The 13916-nt window shown below is 46.9% G+C and overlaps 1 protein-coding gene across 3 annotated transcripts in view; it reads right to left on the reverse strand.

The window, feature by feature from the left end:
- The window catches only part of LOC8023940, a 74559-nt gene extending 61275 nt beyond the window's left edge, over positions 1–13284 (reverse strand). The window contains exon 1 of one of the 3 annotated variants that reach the window (XM_040210621.2): positions 12773–13284. In XM_040210621.2, coding sequence (XP_040066555.2) covers positions 12773–12799 — 27 coding nt within the window. In that variant the 5' untranslated portion in view covers positions 12800–13284. The remainder of the gene's footprint in view (positions 1–12772) is intronic. The other 2 variants (XM_029966334.3, XM_029966335.4) reach the window with 2 other exon arrangements.
- Positions 13285–13916: the final 632 nt, after the last annotated feature.

Consider the following 13916-nt stretch of genomic DNA (forward strand, 5'->3'; position numbering starts at 1 on the left):
GTTGTAGTCATTGGCCTCACAGGCATCATTGTACGGGCTACATGCCTTTCTGTGACGCCTGCGCTCACGAGCGCAAATAAACACCAATACCAACTACATCCTCGGGTGTTCGGTTATGTCTTCATATATATCCTCATATTATGTCCTGATAGCAGCGTCATAAACTGCTAATCATGTTAAGAGAAAGAGCTGCAAGTTGCATGACCAAATTTAGCTAAATTTGTCCGTGCCATGTGTGCGACACCTTACTATACAGAACGAAGGCAAATTATACGTTGTTTGGAGAGAGAAAAGTTGGTCTGTCTTATATACGGCGACACTGCAGGGTTCACGCTGTGGATGACAAATTTAGCCAGTGCAGTATACGTCTGCTAGCCTGGAGTGTTTAACGTGCGCCACGCAGTAGAGCTACACGACCACACACCGGTACGATGCCCATCAGGGTCAATAAGGGGGGGGGGGGGGGGGTATGGAGATTAAAAATCCTTCGGCAGCGCGCTTTCGCGCAGCGTGCTGTGAGATATGCGGCTAACACACTTGACTACTGATCCCTCAACCATTAATAAAAAGAAAATAAAACAAATTGAATATATATTTTAAGCCACAAAAAAAACATTTTTCGTGACCTTCACATATATCGATCACGTTAGAAAACGACGTGATATATTGCCCTTATAGGCATGCGTATTAGGACAACCTAACCAGGGAGTCGAACCGCTTCGTTTCGTTTCAAATTCGGGTTCAGTAGCCTCCTCTTTTTTTCCGGTCCAGTTCCGGTTCGGTTCCGGTTCAGTGATGAAATCGAAATAACGGCTCGATTACCGCTTCCACCAAGTACGAACCGGTTCAAACCGCTTCTTAAAAAAGAACTTGAAGTCCAAAGCTTCCAGTCGTTAACCGGAAAAAGAGTGTCCAAAACCAAATCAGCTGCGTGAAAAAAATGAAAACCATGCTGCGGAAACGAGAGTAGTAAAACAAATATATGCTTGATTTCGTTTTGTGATCTCGATTTTTTATCGCAAAATCAGTTCCACGCTCAAAACGGTACAAAAGTGCAGTACTCACATGTGAAATCAATCAGCCGTCACGCACAGTGATACCGTGACGGTAGCACGCACCCTACTCGCAAACTATCATGCATTCCGCACGCCTGAACGCCTGGCTTGAATCACTGAGCTCTAGGAGAGGGGCACAGTGAAGGGAGGTCTAAAGATAATTAAAACAAAAAAATTAGATAAAAAAGGGCAACATGCTGCTTTCAAAAAACGCACGCACGCACGCATGCACGCACACACACGCACACGAACACGCGCGCACACGCACACACATATGCGCGCGCGCGCACACACACACACATACATATTTCTTCAAACAACTGCTCTGAGTGATTGGCGTCCCGACGGGGTGCCGGTCATTTCATTGAATACCGTTTCATAAAAAGCCGTTTCATCGAAAGCTGCCTAATCGTATAAGTGAACATTTCACTGAACGAAGCTTCATCGAACGCCGTTTTAATGAATTTCAATTTACCGAATTTTGGAGCATTAGAGTGTTTTTACACGCTCTACTCTCGCCTCTCTCTGAGTTGTTTTCACGCTGTTGTCGAATCACCAGTAATACAATTACTGCCCTGGTCACTTTCTTCATCAAAAGTTTGGTTTTTGAATCATAGAGTGGGGGTATATGTCACTTACTGTTTTCAGGGTAAGATAAGCGGCTGTACTCCACCACCTCCTTTGCTCCCTCTTTGTTAACGCATGAAAGTTACATCCGGAAAACACTGCTCATACATCAGGATAAAAAAGTATCATAATAAACGGAACGACGGTGGCTGGACGCGACAGGCCAGCTGGGTCCCGGAGAGGGGACGCGGGGAGGGTGACAAAGGAGGACTGTAGCCTGACCGCCGCCCGGCCAGCGGAATGTTCCTCAAAACGCAAAGTTGGAGTTGGAGCCGGTTCCTGACAGAGGGTTCCGTTACAATACAGATGTCAGTCTGTAAACACGAGTCCCCGCAATATCTGTGAATCGAATGCCGCGGTTCTCCTTACACTCATTGCCATGCGGCACTCCAAGCAGGGATATCTCACGGTGACTCGCGTTCAAATCTGACTGTATTTTGTATGGTGTATAGACGTTTCCACTGTTTACAAATAGCACAGTCCACACGTGCTAAATCCCAGTCCGGCCAACCCTCGCGCGCAATTGCGGCCAGCCAGAAGTGTGCGTACATAATACACAAACACGGCAATGAACGCCCTCAAACGCTTTTATGGAGAGGTGTATAAGCAGCGTGACCCCGGCTTAAGGACGCAAATGAGCTGGTGCATACTGAAAATTTTTAAGCAACCCAAAACTGAGGAATACGAAATGTGACGCTAAGCGAGACGTTCAACTTCTCTGGATGTCGCCTTTCGCATTCCTCAGGCTCGGATTGCTTCAAAATGTTGAATATACCTATACTTCGCCGCGCCTTTTTTTAAATTTCGTATTTGCCTAATTACTCGTGTTTTGATTATAACCTGGCAAAATAACTTGTTTTTGTCTTCTAAGAACGTAGGCTGAAAAGCGGGCAATACACGGCTTTGCCGATTACAAAAAAAAAAAAAAAAAAAAAAAATAAAAGAAGGGAGACTTTTTTTTTTTTTTTTGTTTACTTGAAACAGAATGTCTCTTCAAGGACGAGGATACACTTATGAAAGGACGTACCTACGTCACTGAACCTGATGATTACAGGTTTCATAAAATGTCAAGGCGGTGTTCCCGTTTATTATTGCCAATATTAAACGGGAACACTGCCTGTGGCCAATAATTTATTGGCCACATTAGCAGCACAACTAATCAGTTACTATAAAATATAGAAATGGAAGGTGTAGGGGAGAAAATAAAGTTTTTTATGTTACTTCCTATATCTGTAGGGGGGAAAAATTTATTATCCTACCGGTGCAAAAACAAAATTCTTGATCAATTTTTTTTATTGCTTAACTAGGCAGTGTTTGATGAAATGGCTTCAATAAAACGACTTCAGTGTAACGGTATTCTATAAACCGGCGTTCGATGAACTGTCCCAACCAGTCCGGACGACCGGCGCCACGTGTCGGTCGCGCTCGTCGCAGCTTCGCCTTTTGCCGCCTCCAGATTTTGCCCCCTTGGAACAAAGAGGCCGACAGATGTATTTTTGTTAATATTTTGATGGTTATGAATGAATTTTCTTTTCTTGGGAAATAATGCTTATCAGCAAGAAACATACACACACATGCCGTACCACACAGCAAGATTAGCTTTTTAGCCGCTTTTCAAATACGCTCCTTCTCACCTTACGATGTTCTAGGATGGATGAGCTACCTACGCCATAATCCATAGCTCATAGCTTGTCATGTAACTTCGAGCTCCTCCCGTCGCACTGCCCCACGGAAAGGCACGTGACATCCTCCAAGCTATGAATTAGCGCCGGTGGCTCGTAGCGTCCTTTGTGGTCCATGGTAAGGGGTTAAGTATAGAAGTGTACGCATACACGCCGACTCGCCGATGTGAAGTCGTGCTGCACATAGACGTGATATATATTCCGCACCCGCAAGAAGGCGCGGCTCACATTTTATTACGCCGAACCGTTTTCTATGAACCGTCATATCAGATCACGGTTCCGTCCCGGTTCAGGTTCAATATTAGGGACTTTTAGCAAACCGTTACCGTGTTCCGCCGTACCGCGCTACTGGAGCCTTTCAAGCATGCAGTCACGATATCACCCCGGCGCGCATAATTAAGAGCACGCTTCGAAGGTTCCGGTAGTGCGCTACACGGAACACGCGCTAACGGTTTGCTAAAAGTCCATAGGGACTTCTAGCAAAGCATACTTCTGCCTTTTGGAAGTTACTCCGCTGAGTAAAGTTAGCGAAAGTAGCCGAAACATGCACTGTTCAAAGCCAAAGCAAGCTTTCAAAGGGTTGACCACATATAGTCGACCTTCGTAACGGCGCAATTTCGAAGAGACATCGCCGTTCATCCGCATCTCGATGGCACGCACGTCCTGCGAAAGCGCCGACCGTGCGCATTGATCGCTACGTTATCCGGAGCACGAGAACGAGCTCCTCCGCACGGTCCCCTGCAGTGCTATCCGCCTCGGCGCTAGACAAAATTGATGGGTTGGTGTTGGTGGCGGGTGAACCAGGCAATCGCTGATGTCGGGCGCCCGAAGGGTCGAGGCCTTCGCGCCGGGCGTTCGAGAGCTTCCTGGGTCGCCGCCGATTCTCCGCCGATGCGTCCGCGGAATATATACGAGCGCGGTGGGTCCTTTGTCCCGAGGGTATAAAACAAAACAGGCAGGACGATGACGGGGCGGACTCAGTCACGCCGAAACGGGCTCAGGGACGATGGGGGCGGAACGTGCTGCCGTTTCTGGCAGATGAAAACGGAAAGAAATTAACGTATAAGTCCGACCGGCGAAAAAGCATCATTGTCGATGCGTTCTTGATTTGATCTCTGGATGTCTTACTTCGTGGCCTTCTGAGGGTGTGTGTTCCTTCTGTCTTCTCTCTGTCCGTGGGCCCCTTCGATGACTGTTCTATTCTTTGAGGAATTGTTACCTGGACCACCCCCATCGAAGGAAAACAGGATTTTCTCTTATGGCTCGAGTAATTCTCCTCCCAACACACGAGTGACATGCCATACGATCAAACTGATATTCTTCTCCGTCTGTACTGCCTGAACGACAGCGTCAACAAGGGGAGATAATCTGGGCCTACACATTTGATGGGTAAGGAGGAAATAGAGAGTCAATACAGCTGTCCCTTTTATACAGTGTGCTGATTTTTATTCGAAACAGATTTTTTTTTTTTTTTTTAAAGCGTCTTTACTGTTACGTAAATGCCGTCTTCACTGTATGTTTCTTGAGCTCGGCGGTCATTCGAGAGGTGAAAAACCCTCACATTCCGGTATTTAACTAAAATTCGTTAATTATTGATTTTATGGGCAATGCTGCAATCGTAATTTGGAAGGCAGCCGCCCTGGAAGGCTAGACCAACTTAACACAATTAAGAAAAGAAAAAGTACTGGTTCGGAAATATCCGTCGACAATTTCTCTCTTTCCTTTTCTCCGATTCCGAAACTGAAAGTTCCAAGTGCGCCGGAAGCGCCGAACACGTGTCGCTTTTAGAAGTAACGATTTTGTGACGTACAAATTGTCGTGTTCTCATATCTCCCTCGCCGATACAAACAGTCGTGAGTAAAGTTCCGAGGGCAATGACGCATTAAAAGCGAGAGCGCTGACAACTGTCCCAGCGAGTTTGGATACCACGAGCCGCACCCTGACAGCTGCAGTGCAGATATATGAGATCAGGACGATCTGTACGTCACGAACCGGCACTTCCACAAGCGTCAGGTGGTCAGCACTTCCGGTGCATTTGGAAGTTTTAGTTTCGGAATCGGAGGACTGAAAGGGGAGAAATTATCGACAGGTATCTCCAAACCAGTTACCTTTTTCTATTCTTTTTAATTGTGTAAGTTGGCCTAGCCTGCCAGAGCGGCTGTCTTCAAAATTACAATTGCAACATGGCCCATAAAGCCGACAACTAAAAATTAAATTAACCAGTCTTTTTTTGTTATTTTCTCACCAGACTGTCACAGTTCTTCGCTTTTTGCATGTCCAGCCGAGCTCAAGAAACTTATAGTGAAGACGGAATTCACGTAAAGTAAAATTGAGCGTCCAAACGACAGCAAAGCATGCTCTGACGCTGTTTTACCGCCAGAGCAGAGCTACTATATGTTCAAGGCAGGAACGTTGTTTGAAGATAGCGGCTCCGCTCGCATTTAGATGCACGCTAATGCCGAGAGACGCACCAGTCTGTCCAAAGCACCCCCCCCCCCCTCTCTCTCTCTCTCCCTTTGCTTCAACGAGAAAATCCAATGATTTACTCGTGATCAGAATTAGCTTGAGACATACCTGTGTGCATGTGGATCCATGTTTCCCCGCTTGAATTTGGCGTAGTAAGTACGGATGGGCATCTGTACATCCTTTTCTGTATTTCAAGTTTCAACACAACGGCCCAAGGATGTCAGCGAGTGTAGTGCTATTGATAAACTTCGGGTTTAAAGCCCATGCCAAAGTATCAGAATACCTCAAATAGATGAACAAACAAGTTTTGGCAGATATGTGGGATTGCCTTACACTTGAGGTACAATATAACGTTATGTCCAAGTAAAAATTACCTCAACCTGAAAAACAACCACGATCAAATATATACATACATGTCTTAAAAAAAAAAAATGGAAGGGACAAGACTAAAGTTTTGTTGCGGTATGCTCGTCTTGAAAATTGAAGTCGAGACAGTTCTAACTTCAGTAACAACCGTGCTTCGGAATACGCTTTCGATACGAACTTGTACTCGTGTATAGAAAATGGGTTAAAAAAAGACGTAGCCTTTCCAGCACAGCCACACTAAGGGCACTCACCGTGTTCCCGGAACAGGGCTACAGTGTCTCTTTTTGAAAATCAGTCAATTGCAGCAGAGCGTGCTGAGCTTTCAGCAGAGCAGGAACCTTACGTGCAAACGCAACTTCAATATTAAAAAAAAAAAAAAAGAAAAACTGTATTTTTGAAGAAAGAAAAAATTTGTTTTCGCGAGTTCAATCGTTCCAATGACGCCCGGTCGCCAGCGAGGCCCGTCTCGGTCACATAATCCGGAGCACTCGGACAGGTATAATAGTTTCGTTCTGTGTACTTTTATCGTGGAAGCAATTGTCGGAGTTTCCACCGGCGCCATTCAGTCTAGTCGCTATCGCTGTCCACCTAAAGAAAACCGAGAATGGGAGCCCCGTCTAGGCGTCTCAGGCTTCGAGAGAGCTTGAGCGGGTTGTTATTGCGGTCACGTGATAATGGTATTGGATAGGCTCGCGCCGCCACTGGGAAGCGTATTTTTAGGTGCGTGACCGCGGGTCACTGTGACTGCGAAAACGATATGCTAAAAAAGTCCTGTTTTTACTACAGAGTTATCATAGCTATTGCAATCGATAGCACTATCCGTGACTCTGACGGCGTGCATTTAATCCCCGTTCCTCCGTTTAACATTTTCGCCGCCAGGCTACTCCCCGCCTCTCCCTTTTGCTTCCAAAGGACTTGCCAAGTGCCATCGGAACAGGGTAGGGAGGGGGCATTGCCCTCTCAGATACTATAGTTGTAAAATAATGCAAACAATGCCTGAAGGAAGCAGACCCCCCCCCCCCCCCCCCCGCCTCTTTCTCAAACCTCCTGAATAGTTCCGACGCCTGTGCCTCTATGTGCAGTGAATAAGACTTGTTTTGTCAAGTATAGAGACACCATCGATCTCCTCCTTCAGAGTCCTTTTCATTTCTGCAGTAATTTTTGCAAATATTTTGTGGGACATTAGTTGAGCGCGAGATCAATGAATCATGTGGTTGAATTTTCTATTGTGACCGGAACTAGAGGGAGTGCGGTTAGCGCTCTGCAGATGCAGCGAAATCTCGTGCTATCCCCGCCCCTGCCTGTTTTGAATCGGATGAGCATCGTACCGGATTGGGTATTCGGAAAAGCTTGTCTTGAAAAGCTAGGTCAACTGAACACATTCGGCACTCTGATTAATGCGTTTTCGTGGCCGCCCCATCGCATGGTTTACAGAGAAAAGAAATACCCGAGGCTCTTAAAAAAAAAAAAAAGTTTCTGAAAGGGTGGAACGACCAACTTTTACACCCTCAATCGGGTAAGGAAGGAAATGTCTTGCTTATTACCTCCTCGGGGGAGACAGACACTAGCGCCCCCTATCACTCTTAGAAGAAAAGTTGCATTAAGGTTACCAAAAGGGTGGAATAACCAACTTTTACACCCTCAATCTGCTGAAAAAGGAAGTGCCTGGCTTACTACCACCTCGAGGGGACAGATACTAGCGCCCCCTATTTAGGGTGACCACCTTCCTGCCGGCGAAATGCGGTATTTTCGCGACTCAAGAAATAAGTAGTAAAGGAAATTCACCAACGCGTGCACCCCGAAATCTTGTGCTGTCCCAAAGCGTATTATACACCTGAAAATTGTACAAAATTGTACGCGGCAATTAAACTAAGATAAGTTTCACTGACAGTGATATATTTTTGTTTAATTGTAATGGTAAATATTTTATTAAAAGTTTCGAAGTTGAAAATTTAAAAATCGACTGCACCAGACCCCAATGCATCGAAAGGAATTAGGAAGCAGTAAATAGTTTTCGGCTTACTCTTTCCTGTCGATACTTACTCTCGTACTAAAATGCTCGTACACAAAAAATTGAGCCTTATGTTGTTGTTTTTTGAACGTTATAATTTGCAGGATTTCTGCCTTGTGCTTCTGTGGCCATCTTCATAAGAAAAAAAAAAACGCATCTTTACGTGGTGAATGATGTTGATTGGGGCGAAGCTCTGGTGGTGCTTGTCTGCGTAGACGCTGAGCCGCAGCATGCCGAGCCTTTCGTTCGTTTTCATCCATGTCACGCTGCGGTCAAATGCTCAAATGCGTATATAACCATGTTCCATACCACACATTCTCTTTCTGACATGGATGAAAACGAACGAAAGGCTCGGCATGCTGCGGCTCACCGTCTACGCAGACAAGCACCACCGGAGCTTCGCCCCAATCAACATCTTTCACCACGTGGAGATGCGGTTGTTTTTTTGCCCAAAACGAGCACGGGAGCACGTGCTCACGTGCTCGGGAGCACGTGAGCGCGTGAGCTCACGAGCAGGAGCACGTGCACCCGACGGCGGACGGACATTCGGACATGGCTAACCCCTAAAGGGGTATTCGAACGAGGGAGAAATCCCGGGGATTTCTCCCCGGCAAGCGCATCCCACGACGAAAACGTCAGGCTTTACGATGTGCAAAAGCCTCGCGTTTTCATCTCGTGATGCGCGTGTGCCGGGGAGAAATCCCCGTGATTTCTCCCTTGTGTGAACACCCCTTAAAAAACTTCGCCCCTAAAAAAAGAAAAAAAAAAAGAAAGAAAGCTTTTTACAACAACCCTTTCGCTTGATACAGTATGATGCGCAAATAATTACAATGGTTGATTTTTCAACTTTTGGGGAGCGATTTTCGCTTGCACTTTGCCATCAAGGGGAGAGGCACAACGGCTTATTCGCGTTAGTCCCCTGCAAGTACGACGGTTGCTTCCCGCAGTGCTTGGATACAAAATTACACACCATCGAGATTCACACGTTTATCAGCGACCTCCGCGCTTCCCCGTTGCCCGTTGTTCGGAAGCGCCATAATTTGCGTAGTGAATGTTACGACAATGTGAAATGCGGGACATTTTGAATATTTTGGAATTTCTTGCGGGACGCGGGACACGAGCCCTCAGTGCGGGACAGTCCCGCGAGTCGCGGCACGGGTGGTCACCCTACCCCTATTTGAAATGCATTTTTAGAAAGTAATGTTAGCCCCCACGTAACTTCCGTCGTTCTCCTTTGGATTTCGTCGGCGCTGGAATGCTGGTATTTCTCGGTTTTAGAAACCATATTTAAAAAAAAAAAAAAAACGAAAAAAGTTCGTTTTGCATGGAATTTTATTTGAGATTAGTACAAAATGACAGGAGCGTGATGTTTGCATACAAATTTAGTTTACAGCGTTTTGTGGCACATTTAATATTGTTTTTATACAACGATGTCTCACCTGTGACTTCAGGTAGCGCTTCCCAACCTGGGTGCGTCCTGACATCGCCGAGCTCGCCCCTTTGAGAGACAGGGGTTGGCAGCCCTGAAAACTGTATACGTTTCGGTGCCGGAATGACCGATCAAAGCCAAATTTTAAAAGTTGCTGGAAACGCTATCGTATCCGATACTCTGACTACTGCGAGAAGGCGCCAACGGCCCCTTGGACGAATACGTGCAGCCCTGGAGTTCGCTAAGTGGTCGGTGCGGGTCAAATGGCGGCGATGCATCGCGTTTAGTTTGGTTCTCGAGTACTGATCGGTGCCACGTTTTGTATGCAGACTCCTATGACAGTTTTCCCATCAGTATTCTGGTAACGTTGAGGTAGCCTCAGAGAGGGTGCAAGCTGGTTGTCTGTTATTGCCCTCTAGAAGAGGTGAAGTTGCACCCTTGAAGCGTGTGCTGTCACTTTCAAAAAGGGTGAAACCTTCAACCCGAAAGTATGCCCTATTACCTCTTAATGGAAGTCAAATTACACCCTTGATGCAAAGGCTATTGTAGGTTGTCTCTCCAAGGGAGCACAGGTGCACGCTGACAGAGGGTGTAAAAGTTGCTTCCAAGCGGGAGGGTAACTTTGCTAACTTTTTGAGACGCACCCCAGGGATAAGCAAGTTACACCCTAAAAAATGTAACAGCAGGAACCTTTTCTTTTTTTGAATGTAGGTAAAAAGGCCGCGGTGATTTACTGGCTGGCCCTTAGCCGGCTCCAAGGTTGCTTACCGGATAAATGAAAGCAAACGTGGGAGATGGCTAAAGTCTAGCGCGTGAACCACTGAGATGTGTTTACCTATAAACCTCGAACCTATAGCTTTCCGCCCCTGTAAACAAGGCGATGTGATGAAACGTGCCAGAGCGCTGAAGTTGTCGACTTCCTCCAAAATCTTTTCTGGATACGCAGTATAGGTCAGCAGTCGTATATTACATGGCTAAGCTTCCCGTCTGCGGCGTAGACGTCGAACGTCTGAACTCTATGGAGCGAGTATCGACGGACTTCGCGCCCGGTGTGGGTTTTCTCCAGACTTCTGTGTTTACCAACACAAGGCACGTGCGTTGGATTCTTTACTTCTTTTTTCTTTATTGCGGGTGGGGCAAAAATTGGGCGCGGCTCGTGCCCAATTTTGCCTCGCGCTCATTCAAAAAAAGATAAAGTATATAAAAAAAAAATCCACGAGTGCTTTGTGCGCGTTCGGCTCCACTGATTGAACACGAGTCCCGGCCGAAAGCTGACGCAACGTTCGGCTAAGTGGGCCGAGCGCCGCGTCAAAACACAAGTAATCATTTATGTTGTTGTCCCCATGGGTACAGTTCTCAATTTAGCCCCTAGGGGCCAGGACGGTCTCATCTCCTCGCCGTAAATGGTGCTGCTGGGGCACCCTGTATCTAGCACTCTATTTATAAAGGTGGTGAACACCATACAAATAGGGTGCTGGCGTCTTAGATATAGTTTGTTAATGAGCAACAAGTTTATAAGCAACAAGGACGTCACAAATAGTTGTCCAGTGCACAGAAGCCATAGGCGTGTATGCAGACGGCACGAACCACACGTCAGGCCAGAATCACCCCCCTCCACCGCTATAAACTTTTCTGATGTTAGCCTCAGACTGAGGCAGGAAAAGAGGAAGTTTCAAAGTAGAAGAAAAAAAGGAATAGTCGAGGATACGTCTCTACGCCTCAGGCTAACATCAGAATGGGTAATTTCCACCAGCTCGCCTGCGCACTAACTACAATATCATATATTATAGTGTCGGCTATTAATAAGGTTAGAAGTAAGTTTTTTTCTTCACAGTATTTTATATAAAGTATAATTTCTCGAAGTAGGGACCGTATCACACGAAAAGAAAGAAAGTATTGATACAAAGTAAACTTGAGGAAGAAAACGAGAAAGGACGGACTTGTGTTTGTCCGTCCTTTCTCGTTTTCTTCCTCAAGTTTACTATCCATACCAACCCGCTCGTTCTGTCCCTATTGATACAAGCAGTATAATTATTCGACGAAGTGGCTAGAACAATCTGCGCAAAAGCTGCTGAATAGGGTGTATGTTGCCGCTTCTCTGCATTGCCCAGCAACACCCTTTTCTACGCCTTTTTTTTACGTCGTTCAACGAATTAAGCGTAATTCATGGAACAGAACCCTAACTTATTATTTTAAAGCTTGTTTTACTCGAAATAAGGGTGCCGAAATGGCGGAGTCATTGGGGAAAATAAAACCATTCAAGGTTTCAACATTTTGCGTGTGCCACTCTTCTGACATTGTGCGCAGAGAGAACTCTGCCGGGCGAAATTTGTCGCTTATTCACGGCATATTCGCATAAAAAAAAATCCAGCTTTATTATACGAAATATTTGACCGGGAGTAAAACATCGTACAACAGAAAGTATATCAAGGATTTACGCTCGCCACTTTTTTTTTTCCCGTCGGATTTTTTTTTTTGTTGGTAAGCAAGCAAACAAAAGAAGAAAAAAAAACCGGACATTGGATAATTCAATATAGTAAAAGTGCCCGTGAAAACAGCGAACATCTATAGACTTATTCCCTGTGTCCGTTGTTTGCGCCTTGCACCATGCCTCATAACTTTTGAATCTGGAGTGCTGATTTTTCTATCGAAAATTCTAGATTTCTCCTCCAAAATGAAGACGTAAACTGTGAAAAATATTACTATCATTTTTAACGTTACGTTTTTCCGTCGGACGTTAAACTTTAGCTGAAATGAAGAGTTGTGGAAAGTTGTATCTTTCCGAAATTTTGATAACAATTTAAATAATGTTTAATTGATCCCCACAGTTTGCAAACTGAGCCACCCATGCACGCGGACAAATGTTACATTACATATATAGCAGCGAGTTTCATTCGTGCAGCTACAAAAAGCTACCAACATGCGTACATATGTATCTGCGGAAAGAGGTATTTTTACTTCGTAGATATACACAGACGGAAGCAAATCTTTAAACGTTCCATTGGATGGCACCATGCAGTCTGAACCGGATGAAGCGGTCAGTCCCTTCAGGTGTCCACCCACGGGCAGCGTGACAGTGTGACACAATATCGCCACGTGCGCGGCCAAAACATCGATGGCACACAGCTCCACTCACCGTTCGAAAGGTCAGCGCTGCAGTCATGGTGCACTCTTCTCAAACCAGTCCACTGTCCGACAACGCTGGCTCAACGCCGCCCGTTGATTGGACATGCGTAAAAGACGACCGAACGCGGCTAGGTGCACAGTGGTACCAGGCGGACGATCGCAAGCCGACGGCCGCAGTCGTGGCGCAACTGCCGAAGCAGGCGACGCCGGCTGCGGTGGTGGCCGTACCGTCAGCCGTCGCTGGCCCTGTGGGACATTGAACCTGCGGGGCCTTCGGCAGCGGCGGCTTCCTCTCCGGCGGCGGGTGAGGTGCAGCGGCTCCTCCCACTGAGCGGCTCGAAGCAGCGGCGGCGAGCGTGCTATTTCCTCGGCCCGAGCGGCGGCGGCGGGCGGCACAGATCCTCTATCAAGGTGCAGCGACCGTGGCGGCGACACCGCTGCCGCCCCACCTGGCCGAGGACCCCTTCCCCGCCGACGGCCGAACACCGCTATTTTGCCGTCCAGCAGCTCGCGTACAAAGGCGGCGGCGCGAGACGAAAGGCGCGAGCTGCCAGAAACGACAAAGGCGGCGCGCGTTCCGCCCCCCTACACGCCGCTGTAACCCGGTTAGGATTGCGTGTGAAGCCCGTCGTTGCGCCCGTCCGACACGAGTATCGCCCATTGACCGCTACGCAATTGCACTTTTCGGTTCGTTCGAGCGTGCGCTACTGTCGGGCAGTTACGCTATTACGGTTACGGTTTCGGCATCGCGCAGTGCAACGCCTATTAGGTAGGGAGTGCAGTACGCTGTTTGATATAGGGGGGGGGGGGGGGGGGGGCGGGGGGGAGGGGAGGGGAGGGGGTTAAGCATACCTTGTGATTGTTCCTTTTGTTTCGAACGATTTATTTATCAGACGCAGACTTCGATTACTGTAGACAGATGAATGGGCGACGTGCGCAAGTTTCAGGTTCGTGTACTCACGTCATATGTGTCAGCAATCTGAGTGCACATCGTAGGTTCTGCGATTGTTCTGGTCGCCCTCCAGACAGCAATCTACGCTGAACTTTTCACTTTTCTGTTTTGGCTTTCTTTTTTGCTTCCTCTATTTTTTTCGGTGTCTTTTTGGCTTCGTTACGGGATCATGTTAGTAGGGAGTTTTCGTAGATGGCTTTCG

The sequence above is a fragment of the Ixodes scapularis genome, unplaced genomic scaffold, assembly GCF_016920785.2.
Source record: "Ixodes scapularis isolate PalLabHiFi unplaced genomic scaffold, ASM1692078v2 PGA_scaffold0__279_contigs__length_252992795, whole genome shotgun sequence".
Classification (NCBI taxonomy): domain Eukaryota; kingdom Metazoa; phylum Arthropoda; class Arachnida; order Ixodida; family Ixodidae; genus Ixodes; species Ixodes scapularis.